The following is a 16,752-nucleotide window of genomic DNA, read 5'->3' as shown; positions in this document are numbered from 1 at the left end:
GGCTTCAGATATTACCCAGTGGCATTGTTTGTGGACAGATTGGCACTAGCCAAATGTTGAAAAACTGTGTGGCTTCCCGGATCCAGATTTCCCCTCCACCTCACCTGTGATTCCATTTATTAACTCCAATTAACACCCACAAACAGGTGCGCAGGTGACGTAACAACCAACCATTTACGCAGACCTCCCACCCACACACACACTACACACATAACACACATATATAGCCAAATTGGCCATTACAGTAATAATGACTTTATGAGATGTACAGTGCCAGTTCATGTCAGGCATGACGACAAGATTCACCGGTTGTTACATCAAGGGAATCCATTTATGGCTGCATGTCCATACTTCTTCTTTGAGTTTTATTTGAAAAAAATATTTTAAGTCATTGTCCACCTGGTCTAAAAAAAAAGCAAGTCAGTAGACCTTGAGTCAAGATTATTTGGTCAAAATACTTTTTACAAGAGCTGTAATTAACTGAATGTACTCTCTGATATTTCAATCACTACTGTTGACAAAAGGTGGTCATGAATGGGCTTGCTAAGACACAATAATGTTAGCATGTACAACTTATGAAGTCCAAAATGTCTCCATTATGTTTTACAACTAACCTGAGATTGATTATGGTAGCCTACCATAATGTATTGATTTTATCTTAATTTGTCTTGTTTTGATTAATAAGTAACTCTTTTGATGTAATCAGTACTCACACTGACCCTTTTATGTGTTCACCAGTCATTGCTTTGTATGGTCCTTTGAACACACAAACCGACCTATAAATCCTTTCATTTGCCGGGAGAGTTTCACTTTCAACTTTTCACCAACTTCTGGATTCTGACACAGTCTTTCTAATGTAAGTACAAATACTGACAAAGTAGTGCATGGCTGCATCATTTGAAAATATGGTTTTAAGACATCTCTTTTGTCTTTTCCAGCAAGTTGCTGTGGATGTGGTCCATAATGGGGGTGCCCGGGGGTTTGTTGTGGCTCCTCATTCTGAGTTTTTCAGAAGGCGTTTCAGGTAAACAGTCTTACATCTTGGGGTAAACATGTTACTTTTAAATACAGTCAAATACAATTATTCCCAGGTTGACACCTCTCTCTTCTAATATGTTCAATGAAAGACCACCATATAGGGTAGAACTTGGGGATGGGCATTCAACAGATTATACAAAATGTCTTCAAGGCATAAGCGGAAAACAATGTCATTTTATTATAACACATATTTACTGTGTAATTGTACTTTCCCTTTTGAAAAGACCAACAACCTTAATGTAAATAGATTTTTATTGTGGGTACTTTCAACGTTGCATGTTTCTATTCTGGTGATTAACTGAAGAGATATCATTGTTACATTTACTTAAATATTAAGATGCCATTTTTATGACAGCACCATTACATAAAATGAAACATTCTAGCTGTCTTAGAGCCATGGTCGTGGCCATAAATTCTAACTTGCACAATCCTCAGTCAGATAAACGATCAAGGCGTCAGGAAGAATAAACTAACACATTCAACTCAACAACCCCTCTGCCCCTGACATTTGTCTGCTACTAGGGGATGGAGAGTGGGGATGACAGGTAAACAAGGGGCATTTGGGTCATTTTGCTAACAAGGGGGATGGCATATATTACCTCAAATTGCCTACTGGTTATAAAGAAAGTTAAGCTTTCCCTAATTACTGTAATGCTGATGGCAGTTAAAGGCTGTAGTTGTCATCTGAGTTCACAGAGACTTTTCTTTCAGTTCGACCAGAACCCGTCAGCACAGTTTTACCATCCACACCTCATCCACCACCTAAGAACTTCACCACCGGTCAAGTGGAAACTACAAACCCAACTGCAGGCAACAGCAGAGCAGTTGAGGGGCAGGTCCATCTGGCCAATGGAGGAAACAGCTCCTGTTCTGGCAGAGTAGAGATCTTCCTACGTGGACAGTGGGGGACGGTTTGTGACGATTTCTGGGAGCTGGTTGATGCTCAGGTGGTGTGTAGACAGCTGGGCTGTGGCAGGGCCATGTCAGCACCACAAAGTGCACGCTTTGGACAGGGCAGCGGGCCCATCTGGTTGGATGATGTCACTTGCACAGGCAGCGAATCGAAACTCAGCGAGTGCAGCCACAGGGGGGTTGGATCCCACGACTGTAATCACAATGAGGATGCTGGTGTGGTCTGCGAAGGTAAATACAAATGTGTACAACTAAAGGCAATGAAGTCTCACTGTGTAACATGCTGTCTATGGTGTACCATTTAGCAGATGAGAGGATTTTAGTAACCACTTGTTACAGAAATATGAAATATGTGCTTTATAGTTCTCTTTATTACTTGCATGCTCTGTAGCCTAAAATAGCTGTTGTATGTAGTTTTTCAAAGATACCATCGTCTTCAAGAAGTCCATTTAACTAGAAAAACGGTCTATTCAAATAGTTTTAATATTTGCTACACACAATAGATATTGTTTTGTAGATGATAAGTCAAATGTACAGTAAAAGATAAGTTTGTGTTAAAAACATGAATGAAGTTTTGTGCACAACAACAACATGATCTGTGTATCCAGTAGACGTAGTCTTCACATTCAACAGGGGGACAGGTCTGCTTTGTTTTATTCACCCGCTGCTAGCTATATAGTTTAGAGAGTATTATAGAACCAAGACTAGGGTGGAACTCAGAAAAAAAGTAATGATTACAAATCTGTCCGCTACTTCAACATTACAAACAGCGCCATAGATTTATCATACACAGCACAGTTAGGCTACTGATATTTTAGAGCCATGGTCGTGGCCATAGATTCTAACTTGCATAATCCTCAGTCAGATAAACGAACAATGCGTCAGGAAGACTAAACTAACACATTCATCTTAACAACCCCTCTGCCCCTGACATTTGTTTGCTACTAGGGGATGGAGAGTGGGGATGACAGGTAAACAAGGGGCATTTGGGTCATTTTGCTAACAAGGGGGATGGCATATTCCCTCAAATATCCTACTGGTTATATAGAAAGTTAAGCTTTCCCTAATTACTGTAATGCTGATGGCAGTTAAAGGCTGTAGTTGTCATGTGAGTTCACAGAGACTTTTCTTTCAGTTCGACCAGAACTCAACAGCACAGTTTTACCATCCACACCTCGTCCACCACCTAAGAACTTCACCACCGGTCAAGTGGAAACTACAAAAACAACTGTAGGCAACAGCACAGCAGTTGAGGGGCAGGTCCATCTGGCCAATGGAGGAAACAGCTCCTGTTCTGGCAGAGTAGAGATCTTCCTACGTGGACAGTGGGGGACAGTTTGTGACGATTTCTGGGAGCTGGTTGATGCTCAGGTGGTGTGTAGACAGCTGGGCTGTGGCAGGGCCATGTCAGCACCACACAGTGCACGCTTTGGACAGGGCAGCGGGCCCATCTGGTTGGATGATGTCACATGCACAGGCAGCGAATCAAAGCTCAGCGAGTGCAGCCACAGGGGGGTTGGATCCCACAACTGTGATCACACTGAGGATGCTGGTGTGGTCTGCGAAGGTAAATACAAATGTGTACAACTAAAGGCAATGAAGTCTCACTGTGTAACATGCTGTCTATGGTGTACCATTTAGCAGATGAGAGGATTTTAGTAACCACTTGTTTCAGAAATATGAAATATGTGCTTTGTAGTTCTCTTTATGACTTGCATGCTCTGTAGCCTAAAATAGCTGTTGTATGTAGTTTTTTAAAGATACCATTGTCTTCAAGAACTTTTAATATTTGCTACACACAATAGATATTGTTTTGTAAATGATAAGTCAAATGTACAGTAAAAGATAAGTTTGTATTAAAAACATGAATGAAGTTTTGTGCACAACAACAACATGATCTGTATATCCAGTAGACGTAGTCTTCACATTCAACAGGGGGACAGGTCTGCTTTGTTTTATTCACCCGCTGCTAGCTATATAGTTTAGAGAGTATTATAGAACCAAGACTAGGGTGGAACTCAGAAAAAACAGTAATGATTACAAATCTGTCCGATACTTCAACATTACAAACAGCGCTATAGATTTATCATACACAGCACAGTTAGGCTACTGATATTTTAGAGCCATGGTCGTGGCCATAGATTCTAACTTGCATAATCCTCAGTCAGATAAACGAACAATGCGTCAGGAAGACTAAAGTAACACATTCAACTCAACAACCCCTCTGCCCCTGACATTTGTCTGCTACTAGGGGATGGAGAGTGGGGATGACAGGTAAACAAGGGGCATTTGGGTCATTTTGCTAACAAGGGGGATGGACTATTCCCTCAAATTGCCTACTGGTTATATAGAAAGTTAAGCTTTCCGTAATTACTGTAATGCTGATGGCAGTTAAAGGCTGTAGTTGTCATGTGAGTTCACAGAGACTTTTCTTTCAGTTCGACCAGAACCCAACAACACAGTTTTACCATCCACACCTCGTCCACCACCTAAGAACTTCACCACCGGTCAAGTGGAAACTACAAAAACAACTGCAGGCAACAGCAGAGCAGTTGAGGGGCAGGTCCATCTGGCCAATGGAGGAAACAGCTCCTGTTCTGGCAGAGTAGAGATCTTCCTACGTGGACAGTGGGGGACGGTTTGTGACGATTTCTGGGAGCTGGTTGATGCTCATGTGGTGTGTAGACAGCTGGGCTGTGGCAGGGCCATGTCAGCACCACAACGTGCACGCTTTGGACAGGGCAGCGGGCCCATCTGGTTGGATGATGTCACATGCACAGGCAGCGAATCAAAGTTCAGTGAGTGCAGACACAGGGGGGTTGGATTCCACGACTGTAGTCACAATGAGGATGCTGGTGTGGTCTGCAAAGGTAAATACAAATGTGTACAACTAAAGGCAATGAAGTCTCACTGTGTAACATGCTGTCTATGGTGTACCATTTAGCAGATGAGAGGATTTTAGTAACCACTTGTTACAGAAATATGAAATATGTGCTTTATAGTTCTCTTTATTACTTGCATGCTCTGTAGCCTGAACTAGCTGTTGTATGTAGTTTTTCAAAGATACCATCGTCTTCAAGAAGTCCATTTAACTAGAAAAACGGTCTATTCAATAAGTTTCAATATTTGCTTCACACAATAGATATTGTTTTGTAGATGATAAGTCAAATGTACAGTAAAAGATAAGTTTGTGTTAAAAACATGAATGAAGTTTTGTGCACAACAACAACATGATCTGTGTATCCAGTAGACGTAGTCTTCACATTCAACAGGGGACAGGCCTGCTTTGTTTTATTCACCCAATGCTAGCTATATAGTTTAGAGAGTATTATAGAACCAAGACTAGGGTGGAACTCAGAAAAAAAGTCATGATTACAAATCTGTCCGCTACTTCAACATTACAAACAGCTCCATAGATTTATCATACACAGCACAGTTAGGCTACTGATATTTTAGAGCCATGGTCGTGGCCATAGATTCTAACTTGCACAATCCTCAGTCAGATAAACGATCAGTGCGTCAGGAAGACTAAACTAACACATTCATCTTAACAACCCCTCTGCCCCTGACATTTGTCTGCTACTAGGGGATGGAGAGTGGGGATGACAGGTAAACAAGGGGCATTTGGGTCATTTTGCTAACAAGGGGGATGGCACACTCCCTCAAATTGCCTACTGGTTATAAAGAAAGTTAAGCTTTCCCTAATTACTGTAATGCTGATGGCAGTTAAAGGCTGTAGTTGTCATGTGAGTTCACAGAGACTTTTCTTTCCGTTCGACCAGAACCCGTCAGCACAGTTTTACCAACCACACCTCGTCCACCACCTAAAAACTTCACCACCGGTCAAGTGGAAACTACAAACCCAACTGCAGGCAACAGCACAGCAGTTGAGGGGCCGGTCCATCTGGCCAATGGAGGAAACAGCTCCTGTTCTGGCAGAGTAGAGATCTTCCTACGTGGACAGTGGGGGACGGTTTGTGACGATTCCTGGGACCTGGTTGATGCTCAGGTGGTGTGTAGACAGCTGGGCTGTGGCAGGGCCATACCAGCACCACAACGTGCACGCTTTGGACAGGGCAGCGGGCCCATCTGGTTGGATGATGTCACATGCACAGGCAGCGAATCAAAGCTCAGCGAGTGCAGCCACAGGGGGGTTGGATTCCACAACTGTGATCACACTGAGGATGCTGGTGTGGTCTGCGAAGGTAAATACTAATGTGTACAACTAAAGGCAATGAAGTCTCACTGTGTAACATGCTGTCTATGGTGTACCATTTAGCAGATGAGAGGATTTTAGTAACCACTTGTTACAGAAATATGAAATATGTGCTTTGTAGTTCTCTTTAGGACTTGCATGCTCTGAAGCCTAAAATAGCTGTTGTATGTAGTTTTTCAAAGATACCATCGTCTTCAAGAAGTCCATCTTTCATCCGTGTGACACATATCAACAATATTATGTTGCATGTGTATCTGTTAGCTGGTTCACCAGTGAGGCTGGTCAACTCTGACAACCGGTGCTCTGGCAGAGTGGAAGTCTACCATGATGGACAGAATCTTTTTCTTTTATTGACGATCTTATGATCTGTATCTTGTATATATATTATCATCTTATCTCCTTCCTCTCACACTTTTATTTTGGCGATCTTACATCTTTTTTTCAGTTCACACCACTACAGCCTTCTCAGTTTATTTGTGACCGAGATAAACTCCAAGTGGGCCTTGATTTGGCTCGCCTTACATCCTCTGGTTTGAACCCATTCTCTGGCAATCTGGCATCCTACAACTGCTCCTGGGTCAGAGTGCATGATGGTGTAGTGTGGTATGAAGTGGAAGCAACAGCAGGTGCCTGTGGAAACACATTGAGGGTAAAGACTTACTGTTTTCTGAAATTTCATTACAACTTGGTCCTGCTGCTTCTACTACATAGCACATCCTCACAGGCCATAAACATTTAACCATCCTCTGTCTTTCAGACCAACAGCACACATGCCGTCTACTCCAATATTTTATTCATCTACCCAATGAACAACACGTCCTTCATCAGTCCTGTGAGTCTTCCCTTCTCCTGCGTGTACCCCCTGGACACAGACACCAGCCTCAATGTGGCTATCGGACCATTTCTGGCGTGAGTAGCCTTTTATTAACTGTGAACAATTGAAAAATAAGGAAACTCCTAGGTGTATAATTGTTGTGCTGTGATTGTAGTATATATTAATTATAGCATATGTAAAATTTAATTATAAATAAAGACATACCTGTTTTTCATTTTAGCATACATCGCTGTATGCCACAGTGTCTTAACGAGTCATCCAAGCCACAACAGTTACAAAAAAAATATCCGCAGGTAAAACTTAACCCCAGAAGAAAAATGACTACTGTATGTCTAACTTCAGTTTGTTCTGTACTTAGTAAGTTATGGATTGATTGATATTGCACCACGGGAACACCAGAAGCTGGATCTCAGCACGGATTTACCTAAAAAAGCCTGAGTGATAGTTATACTTTCTAGCTGATATATATTGAAAAAACATGTGCATGTTGACGCATGTTGTTTGTATATGAATAGACTACAGGAAGGAATATACAATTAACAAGATAAAATAAACGGAAAAGAAAAAAACAACTTGGAAAAAAGACTTGCCATACCAAAAAAACATATTTTTCTTGTCAGGCTGGCAGGCGGCATTTCAGGCTTAGGTACCAAAGCCAGAGCCTCCATGTCTCTGTTCCGCACCTCACACTACACCGAGACTTATCCAGCAGGCCGGGTCACCCTGCCAGTGGGCTCGCCATTGTATGTGGGCGTCTCTGTGGAGGAGAGAGATTCAAGCTTTGCAGTTGTTCTGGAGGACTGCTACGCCACTCAATCATCAAACCCTGACGATTCCATCCAACACCCTCTCATCCAGAACAAGTTAGTATCTCTCTTGAGCATCAGCAGATAGTTTGTGCAGTTATAATGGAAATGGGGAAAAAAGTTTATGTATGGTGACATTGCTCCATCCTCTCTCCCAGATGTCCCACTGACCGCCAACAAGTGTCAGTGATTGAGAGCGGCTCATCCCTCCATGCTCGTTTCTCTGCCCTGCTCCACAATGATTATAGGGACGTTTACCTTCACTGCAGCCTCAGCCTGTGCGAACGGAGGAGCTTCTCTTGTGTTCCTGTAAGTCACACCTTTCACTTTATCAACAGCTCCAATCTATAATCAATAAACACTGGGGTTTGAGTGTATTTTTCCCACCCTTTCCTACCACGTAGCCTTGCACAAGTAGGACCTATCGCTCTGTTTCCAACTCTGATCGTCTGAGTACCCTCAGCATTGGACCATTCACGTGTGAGTATGAGTTATAATTTGGTCTTAGGGATGATGCCTCAACATAATGAATGTTATGTTACTATAATGAATTAATAACCATGTATTCTCTTTCTTTAAATTTAGGGGACAAATCACCTGAGTGAGCTGGTAACAGTAATAATACAAACACATTTCATATTGTGATTTATTTTGTTTTAAGATATGTTTTGTTCATAAGACATACAATTATAAAAACTGGTGTTTTCAATTCTAAAAACTTTAAGGTTGGGTTATTGAAAAAGGTTATAATGAAAGTGAAAGTACCAATACTTTTCTTCTCTCTGTGTGAATTACCACTACAGCCCTGATGTAACTGTATTTCATGTAAATGACTAAGTCTATTTTAAATGCATTGATTATTGTTCAGATCCAATGACAAATTGTTCAAATTGTGGTATATACTGTGCAACTGATATGTGTGTATGTGGCAGAAAATAACTCTGTACCTTGATAATGGAATATGCATTAGTTCACAAATAAAATGTTAAAATGGAAACCATGGCACATTACCAGACTAAAGGTTCTTAACAATTATTTGATGCATTGCCTTTATGTTTGGCACAGCTACGGTGGCCAGCAGATGAACTATAACGACTGTGGTGAACCCCTAACTCTTCCTATGCATATACATATACATATACATATATATACATATAAATATATACATATACATACAGTGAGGAAAATAAGTATTTGAAGTTCTCCCATTTAGAAATAATGGAGGGGTCTGAAATTGTCATCGTAGGTGCATGTCCACTGTGAGAGACATAATCTAAAAAAAAAATCCAGAAATCACAATGTATGATTTTTTTAACTATTTATTTGTATGATACAGCTAAATTATTTATTCCCAATATCATGAAAACACTAGCTGTCAGAAGTGGGATTTGAACCCACACCTCCAGTGGAGACTGCTACCTGAACGCAGGGCCTTGGACCGCTCGGCTATCCTGACTGATCCAACAAAGCTTTAGTAAGACCTTGTAATATAGTATATCAAACATGTCACGCTATAGTAGGTTCTCAATCATCCATGTCATAGTAAACAAGGGAAGGTTTCTCAACTGTCAGCCCAAATATATGGGCGTTCATGAAGACATGGAAGAAAGTCACCAGGGTGGCAATGTGCTTGACAATGGCAATACATTGCGCGGGATGTGAAGGAAATGTGCAATACAGGCCAAATCCTATGGTGGGAGTCAAGATCCACCAATGTTTCTGACCAACTGAGACCACAAATATACCTGCCAGATGGGAAATAAACTGAAAACAGTCTTCATGGTCTAAACGTGTCAAAAATTGCCACATAATGCCCACATTGAGTCCAGATGTGTCCGTTTTGGTTCCTGATCCATGCTATTACCCCAAAATTCCACAACTAGGCTGAGGGCAACTGGACTTGGTAAAAGGTCCTCCGCAGAAGTTTTGTCTCTCATCCAAGAGACTTCTTTAGTTGTTTTTTTATACACAGAAAGGGTTGGACACAGTGCCCACTCCCCCACCCATATCTGACAGTTGAAAGCTGTGGGGAAACGGTTGTTCCAAAGCTAATAGACCATTCAACAAGCAGTTCTGATGCACTATACTGACCCATTCAGGAAGAGCACTGTATACTCTGACTGCAGCAACACAAGATCAATTTCAGTGATACCTAATTTTTATGGTGATTACGAGACTGAATGCAAAGTGTGTATCCCCCATGTAACTCAAAGCCTATCACTACCAGTCAATACTGTCAAATGTGGAGCTTCTTCAAGTTACATTAAAAACCAGGTGACTCCTCAGCATGCCCCCACCAACATACTGTTTTCAGTCTAAATGGCCAAGGACATTAAACCTGTAAGCTTACTTTAAACTAGATGTGGAAAGTTGAAAGGTTGATCTTTTTCACCTGTGCTGTGGCTTAAAACACATTCCACCGAGATTTGCACTCAGATCAATGGATTCAGAGCCCAGAGTGCTAACCATTACACCATTGAACCTTTAAAAGTTTTGCAAGTGTTTGCATGACAGTTTCTTTCATAATATCCACATAATATTGATATGATATGATATTGAAGGCGCACAACAATCACAACGAAGATGAAAAAGCAACAATTATTGGCCAACTTAAGTCATTTAGTTAGCTAAGCATTCAGAGGATGTGGGAAAAGGCAAGTCGAGAACAGGTTTTCCAAAAGTAGAATGGGAGCCAGAGCGTTCAGCTATCAGGTTCCTCTCCTGTGGAACCAGGTTCCAGTTTGGGTTCAGGAGGCAGACACCATCTCCACATGTAAGAGTAGGCTTACGACTTTCCTCTTTGATAAATCCTATAGGTAGGGCTGGCTTGGGTGAGTCCTGAACCATCCCTTAGTTGTGCTGCTATAGGCCTAGACTACCGGTGGACTTCCCATGATGCACTAGGTACCTCTCTCCTCCTCCTTCTCTCCATCTGAATGCAACCTCATATGCCTTTGAGATACAGGAACTTCTTCACTTGCGTAAATGGCCTATTTGTGCAAACAAAAGGTGGAGACAGATGATCTTGAGTGTAGGGTTTGGTGATTTTATTACCCCTAAAGTGTCTGCCGGTGCTTAGCATTATTAGCACCACACTCAAACCATCTGAGCTAACCAGCCTGCTTTTTAAGTGTTTGAAAAATAAAGAATTCCGGAAAACAAACCAGGCGAAATCAAGCAAAATTGGGCCAGTTCTGGATGGGCTACATGGTTGTGTATGGTTTGTAGGGACTGCATATGTTTTTGGCCTTGCAAAAAAAGACATGGAAAGCATAGCTATAGAGTCCAAACCAAGATGCTACATGCTCCCATTCTGTTTTTGGATGTAGACAGGAGTTTCTAACCATGAAGGGACTTGAACCCTCAATCTTCTGATCCGAAGTCAGACGCCTTGTCCATTAGGCCACATGGTTGCAAAAAAAAGATATATTTCCAAATCTGAATTGCCACGGTTTATCTGAAATTCAGGAGCGAGGTAACATTTGCAAAAAAGGCAGACTAATTAGGTGGCCAGGTAGCTTTTGTTGAAGGTAATAGATTGAATGCTAGGCACATCAGTTACCTGTGACTCATATTTGCACTTGCTGAGCAGACAACCTTACAACTGTATGTTTTTGGCCTTGCTACAAAAGACATGGAAAGCAGAGCTATAGAGATTGAGACTTGTTTTGCGTTAATGGCCGATTTGTGCATACAAAAGGTGGATACAGATGATCTTGAGCGTAGGGTTTGGGGATTTTAGTACCCCTAAAGTGTCTGCCGGTGCTTAGCATTTTTAGCAACACACTCAAACAATCTGAGCTAACCGGCCTGCTTTTTAACTGTTTAAAAAGAACAGATGTCCAGAAACAATTAAGGCCAAATCAAGCAAAATTGGCCGAGTTCTGGATGAGCTGGATGAGTTGTACACTTTGGCAATTCTGAACACTTTCAGACACTGTTGTATCATGTAAGTAACATGCACAAGTCTTTAAAAAGAAATGTGGCTGTTTCTCATGCAGGTTTGCATCATAACAATGCGGGTACTATCTCTAAATGAACAATGGGCAACCTACATCCATCTTGATAGCACCCAAATCTCTGTGCTGATCTCCCTGCTTGGATGGCAAGTCATCTGGTGGATTTTTCCCGTCAAGAGGAAGCTGATCAAGAGGGAGAGTTGTTTTATTATACTCACCAGCAATAAAGTGTATTTGTCTAGAGCCGTTAAATTGCATTAGTTTATCAACGTTTTCAGTGAAAAAGAATACCACAGCTTAAGTCCCTGGTAAGGCAACAGCTTGATTCTGGGATATGTAAGAAGTGCTCGTTATCGTCATCTGTCATGCAGGTTTGCAGGATGTTTACAGTCTGCTAGTGGCCATGATGAGTTGTGACTTTGAGCTTTTTAACCGTTTTGGCCAATTTAGCCAATTTTTAACCAGTCTGTGTAATAACATTTAGTGTTCTCAGGCAATGTGCAAATCGTGGTCTACCCTCCTGTTGTCTAGAACAGTGATTCCCAAAGTGGGGGTCGCGAGCCAGAGAGGGGGGGTCGCGAGTTGATTTCCAGAAATAAAATAAAAATTTAAAAACGATTAGAAATAGCATGTTAGCCATGATTTTAACACAAGATAAAACTAGTGGCTACATTAAAATAAAACCCAAGCAACTAAATAAAAAGGGAACAGCTGTTTTGATTTTTTCTTTCCGAGTAGCGGTCTCCAACATTACACCACAACTGCGGGATTCCAAAAGTACTGAACCGCTTCTAAACTCTATAATCTGTCATGATAAATACCTAATTGCAATTTTAAGCAGGTATTGTTTGATATCTTTAGAAAAACGAAATAACACCAAAAGTACAATTTAACGTGTTTAATTATACACTTGAGTGCCCAGGTGCTTCAATAACTCATATCATGGCATAGAAAAACGTAATTATTCCATTCACATCTGAAAAATTGGTATGTAAACATGCAAATAACACCTAAAAGTATTTTCTTTGAACATTTATAACCTAACCTAACCTGTCACTGCCTCCGTGTTGGTGTCTGCTGCTGTGCGCATTGCTCCTCGGACCGCGCCCCCCCCCCACTGCTCGGACCGCGCCCCGCTCCCTTTCCTCCTCTAAACTCGTGTCTCAGCTCCTCTGCCAGTTGCTGCCTGAACTTCCTCCAGACAATGTCCCTGCTGGTGCCCTCCTTGGAGAGGATGTGTGTGATTCCAGCCAGTTTGAGGATGTATAAAGTTGTATAAACACGTAGGCAGCCACCGGCCATCTAGCTCCGTGTACCGCTCCTTCCACAGAGCGAGCGCCCGGCGCTGCCTTCTGGTCCAGAACGGAGTCCATCCCCGCCGTACTCATGGTGGTAGCCTGCGTTACCAACCCGGGCTTTACCTTCGCCCCATCGCTGATGCCCACAGTTGTTACTCCAGACCGCCTATGACGTTTCTCTGACAGAGACGCTGATGGTAACTAAGCAAAAAGATTGCGAAAGATTAAAACCAACATGGCCAAAATAGGTAAAAGGGATTTTATTTTTTTTTGGCCTAGTGTGTAATGTATATAAAAACTATTTTAAATTAAAATATAGAGCTTTTTAACTTGCTGTGCTCCAAACATTAGGTGAGATTAAGTTCAAATTAAAGTAATGAGTAAATTACTGTAGAATAATGTCATGGCTGTTGTGTTATTTTGTGTTGTCAATATGCTCATGTTTGGATATGCCTGTAGTGCGTGTGCGATTGCGCGCAATGTTTATAGTGGGGGGGTCGCGAGTCACTTGCACCGTTACTTTGGGGGTCGCGGGCTGAAAGTTTTGGGAACCCCTGCTTTAGAGCACCTTTAAAGCAGGTCAGGTGGTAAAAGGACATGGTTCTCACTTCAAAACATAAGTCTGATTCCACTGGGGATTGAACCCAGGACCTTCTGCGTGTAAAGCAGACGTGATAGCTACTACACTATGGAACCTCTGACATACTGTCATCTTTAACATAATCAGAACAATACAGTAAAAATAATGGCTGGAGGTGAGGTTCTGGAAAGACATGGGCTTATATTTCATTATTTGCATTCAATTCTTTCTAAAGACTTTTCAAATGACAATTGCCAGGTGGTACCAAATACATAGTTCTTACTTTAAAGCATAAGTCTGGTTCCACTGGGGATTGAACCCAGGACCTTCTGCGTGTAAAGCAGACGTGATAACTACTACACTATGGAACCTCTGTGACACTGTCATCTTTAACATAATCAGAACCATACTGTAAATAAAATGGATGGAGGTAAGGTTCTAAGAAGTGAAACCAATGCAAAAGCACTGAAGAAGTTTTTCAGATAGACGATATGTCTTTGGAGCAGGTTTTTTTTGATTGTCGAGGGTCGTTCACTCCCTTTTTTAAGACTTTTCAAGGGACGCCTGCAAGACGGTAACAGGACATGGTTCTTACTTTAAACCTTAAATTTTGTTCCACTGGGGATTGAACCCAGGACCTTCTGCGTGTAAAGCAGACGTGATAACTACTACACTACGGAACCTTTGTGATATATATCTTTACATAATCTGAATATAAATGTGACCTTAACCATAGACTGTAGAATTAGCTGTATTGTAGCTCCGGTTCAGGAAACAATGCAATGGTGAACGAAGTGAAGTGAGGTTTCTTTTCAGCACTGTAGCCTGGCTGACGGATGGTCACAGCTCTACTGAGCCAAGTATTCCCAGAGCTCTTAGTAGTAACGACTTTATGAGAGTTTTCCAAAAGTTCTCCTGCTGTGCCTTGTAATGCCCACAGTGCCCTGCTATGCCATGAACTACTACAAAGAACTGCTACAAACTACTATTTTTTCTACTTTTTGTTATTTCCACTCTTCATTCTAACCCCAACCGGCCCGTCAGACACCGCCTACCAAGAGCCTGGGTCTGACCGAGGTTTCTGCCTAAAAGGAAGTTTTCCTCGCCACTGTCGCACTGTGTGCTTGCTCTGGAGGAAATACTAGAACTGTTGGGTCCTTGTAATTCTGGAGTTGGTCTAGACCTACTATCTGTAAAGTGTCTCCAGATAACTCTTGTTATGAATTGATACTATAAATAAAATTGAATTGAAAATGTATGTGCAAAACACAATCTATGATCAATACAATATACTGTCTAGTGTATAAGGCATACCTGACACATCTAAAATACAGTTTTTTACAAATGCTATGACAGATTTTCAATACATTTAACAAGTTTCCTAAACTCTTAACATACCAACACACCCAAAACACACAATTGGCAAAACAGTTAATTTTATGCTCAAAATCACACATTGTAAACTAAACTCCAAAACTAATTTTCAAAATACAATAATACATTAACACTACACACTATGTCTAACAAAACAATGTAAACATGTTTCAAAATCAAATAATTATTCCAAACACAAACACATGTTCTCTTCCAACAGGAACATTTAGTCAATCATAACACAATGACAAAAAAAACACTATCATCAGCTGACATTACAGAAACTGCATTATTTTAGATGTGTCAGGTATGCCTTTATACAATAGACAGTATATTGTATTGATCAGAGATTGTGTTTTGCACATGCATTTTGTTTCTTTTGTTTAAGAAATTCAATACAAAAAATGAATGACCATCTCAGAATAGCTTTATAGAATATCCTACCTGTTGGTTGCTCTGGAAACACGGACAGTAGATGCCACTGTGTCCCGGCTGATATTTGGCTGTACTCGTTCACCAACCTCTCTGTATGCTAGCCCGTGGTTTATGACATGGTCGATGGTAGCAGGTCTTATCTGATCAGTTACCCTAGCTCTGGTCCTTCTTTGAGCGCCACCACGCATTCTAACTCCTCTTCCTTGTCCTGATACTCGTCTTCCTCGCCCTCGTGCAGGCATTTCTTTCTTTCTTTCTCTCTTTGTGTTGCTCTAAATTGTTCCTTTTCCAGCCAGGACCAGCCCAAAGAGTCCTCTTTTAGAACATATGATTATGTGATTGAAAGAACCTCAACACCAGAGTGTGCTTCCTGGATGGGAATCAGCTGTGATTTCAACAATTGCATAACTTCAATAAGATGTTTCTCATTAGCAGTGGAATAAAATACAGGGAATGTATTTGTTTTTCAATTCACAATATGAATAGTTGTTCACTTTGCCTTTAGCCTGTAAGGTTAGGTTTAGAACATAGTGTTATCTGTTCTGACATACAGTGTTAAAGCATTGGTAAATTTGGCTGTAAAAGTCTATTGTTTTGGTCTTGTTTGAGCTTGTGTGCAAAAGGAATTTAAGCATTTTAAATTTGTGTTAATGATATGCATTATGTGTTAAAGCAACAAGAAATGTGTTAATAGTATAGCTCACACATGCGGATGTAGTGCTAACTGTGTTAAGAGTTTTGGAAAATTGTTAAAAGTATTGAAAAATCTGTCATAGCAATTGTAAAAAACTGTAAATGATCAGTAATTATTTGCAAATTGAATCAAACTTCCTATTGACATATTTGGTGTCTTTAGAAACTGATGTCTGTGGGTTTAACAGATGTTTAAATAGATATTGTCTACATAACGTGTGTCATGATGCATCAAATTAATGTGTTGATTATGTCATCAGATACACATTTATTAGTATTTGATGTGCAGCCACAGAAAACATATTGCTGAATATTTCATGTGTCATAAAGCTTAATTTAAGAGTGAGGCCTATACATCCATACATAATGTCTCCAGAGCACAGTATGTGTCTTGTTATACCGGGTAGAAAAAAGTTATGGATGTGTCTATCTTGTGTGAAAAGTCTTGGGATAATTACTGGTCACTTTGGCCATTTTTTTTTGTTTCATGATTCTGTAAGATGGTTTATGAGTCAAAGAAATGTGAAATATGTGATTGTAGAATAAAACGGTGAAATAAAGCAGGTGTTGAACACAAGGCCTGAGTAAGCAGTGAGAACTTGTTTA

General features: G+C 40.9%; 3 protein-coding genes and 4 non-coding genes across 7 annotated transcripts; 3 read left to right on the top strand and 4 right to left on the bottom strand.

Moving 5' to 3' along the window:
• The first annotated feature begins 1,576 nt into the window (after window positions 1-1,576).
• On the top strand, window positions 1,577-6,531 carry LOC116675831 (deleted in malignant brain tumors 1 protein-like). Its single transcript, XM_032507383.1, has 6 exons — window positions 1,577-1,583; window positions 1,750-2,181; window positions 3,086-3,517; window positions 4,389-4,820; window positions 5,733-6,155; window positions 6,428-6,531. The coding sequence occupies exons 1-6, from the start codon at window positions 1,577-1,579 to the stop codon at window positions 6,529-6,531; spliced, it is 1,830 nt and encodes a 609-aa protein (XP_032363274.1).
• On the top strand, window positions 6,528-7,079 carry LOC116675830 (pancreatic secretory granule membrane major glycoprotein GP2-like). The gene is made up of 2 exons (XM_032507382.1): window positions 6,528-6,815; window positions 6,924-7,079. The coding sequence occupies exons 1-2, from the start codon at window positions 6,528-6,530 to the stop codon at window positions 7,077-7,079; spliced, it is 444 nt and encodes a 147-aa protein (XP_032363273.1).
• A 561-nt stretch (window positions 7,080-7,640) lies between these two features.
• Window positions 7,641-8,287, top strand: LOC116675829 (uromodulin-like; the record flags this gene model as incomplete). Its single annotated transcript, XM_032507381.1, has 3 exons — window positions 7,641-7,864; window positions 7,966-8,116; window positions 8,212-8,287. Coding segments are annotated over exons 1-3 (424 nt in total), but the record flags the coding sequence as incomplete, so codon positions are not given.
• Window positions 8,288-11,147: 2,860 nt separating this feature from the next.
• trnar-ucg (transfer RNA arginine (anticodon UCG)) lies at window positions 11,148-11,220 on the bottom strand. The gene has a single exon. It is a non-coding gene; the product is annotated as a tRNA-Arg (tRNA).
• Window positions 11,221-13,687: 2,467 nt separating this feature from the next.
• Window positions 13,688-13,760, bottom strand: trnav-uac (transfer RNA valine (anticodon UAC)). The gene has a single exon. It is a non-coding gene; the product is annotated as a tRNA-Val (tRNA).
• A 182-nt stretch (window positions 13,761-13,942) lies between these two features.
• On the bottom strand, window positions 13,943-14,015 carry trnav-uac (transfer RNA valine (anticodon UAC)). The gene has a single exon. It is a non-coding gene; the product is annotated as a tRNA-Val (tRNA).
• Window positions 14,016-14,254: 239 nt separating this feature from the next.
• trnav-uac (transfer RNA valine (anticodon UAC)) lies at window positions 14,255-14,327 on the bottom strand. The gene has a single exon. It is a non-coding gene; the product is annotated as a tRNA-Val (tRNA).
• Window positions 14,328-16,752: the final 2,425 nt, after the last annotated feature.

This window comes from Etheostoma spectabile, unplaced genomic scaffold, assembly GCF_008692095.1.
Source record: "Etheostoma spectabile isolate EspeVRDwgs_2016 unplaced genomic scaffold, UIUC_Espe_1.0 scaffold00002312, whole genome shotgun sequence".
In the NCBI taxonomy this organism is placed as follows: domain Eukaryota; kingdom Metazoa; phylum Chordata; class Actinopteri; order Perciformes; family Percidae; genus Etheostoma; species Etheostoma spectabile.
This window is presented reverse-complemented; position numbering and strand designations above follow the sequence as displayed.

What these genes read in the sequence shown, in the direction of transcription:
- LOC116675831 (XM_032507383.1), top strand. An exon ending in TGCTGGTGTGGTCTGCGAAG is followed by an intron (nt 2,182 to 3,085) that starts GTAAATACAAAT and finishes CTTTTCTTTCAG; the next exon opens with TTCGACCAGAACTCAACAGC. An exon ending in TGCTGGTGTGGTCTGCGAAG is followed by an intron (nt 6,156 to 6,427) that starts GTAAATACTAAT and finishes TGTATCTGTTAG; the next exon opens with CTGGTTCACCAGTGAGGCTG.
- LOC116675830 (XM_032507382.1), top strand. Translation starts at nt 6,528, where the DNA reads ATGATCTGTATCTTGTATATATATTATCATCTTATCTCCTTCCTCTCA. An exon ending in CCTGTGGAAACACATTGAGG is followed by an intron (nt 6,816 to 6,923) that starts GTAAAGACTTAC and finishes TCTGTCTTTCAG; the next exon opens with ACCAACAGCACACATGCCGT.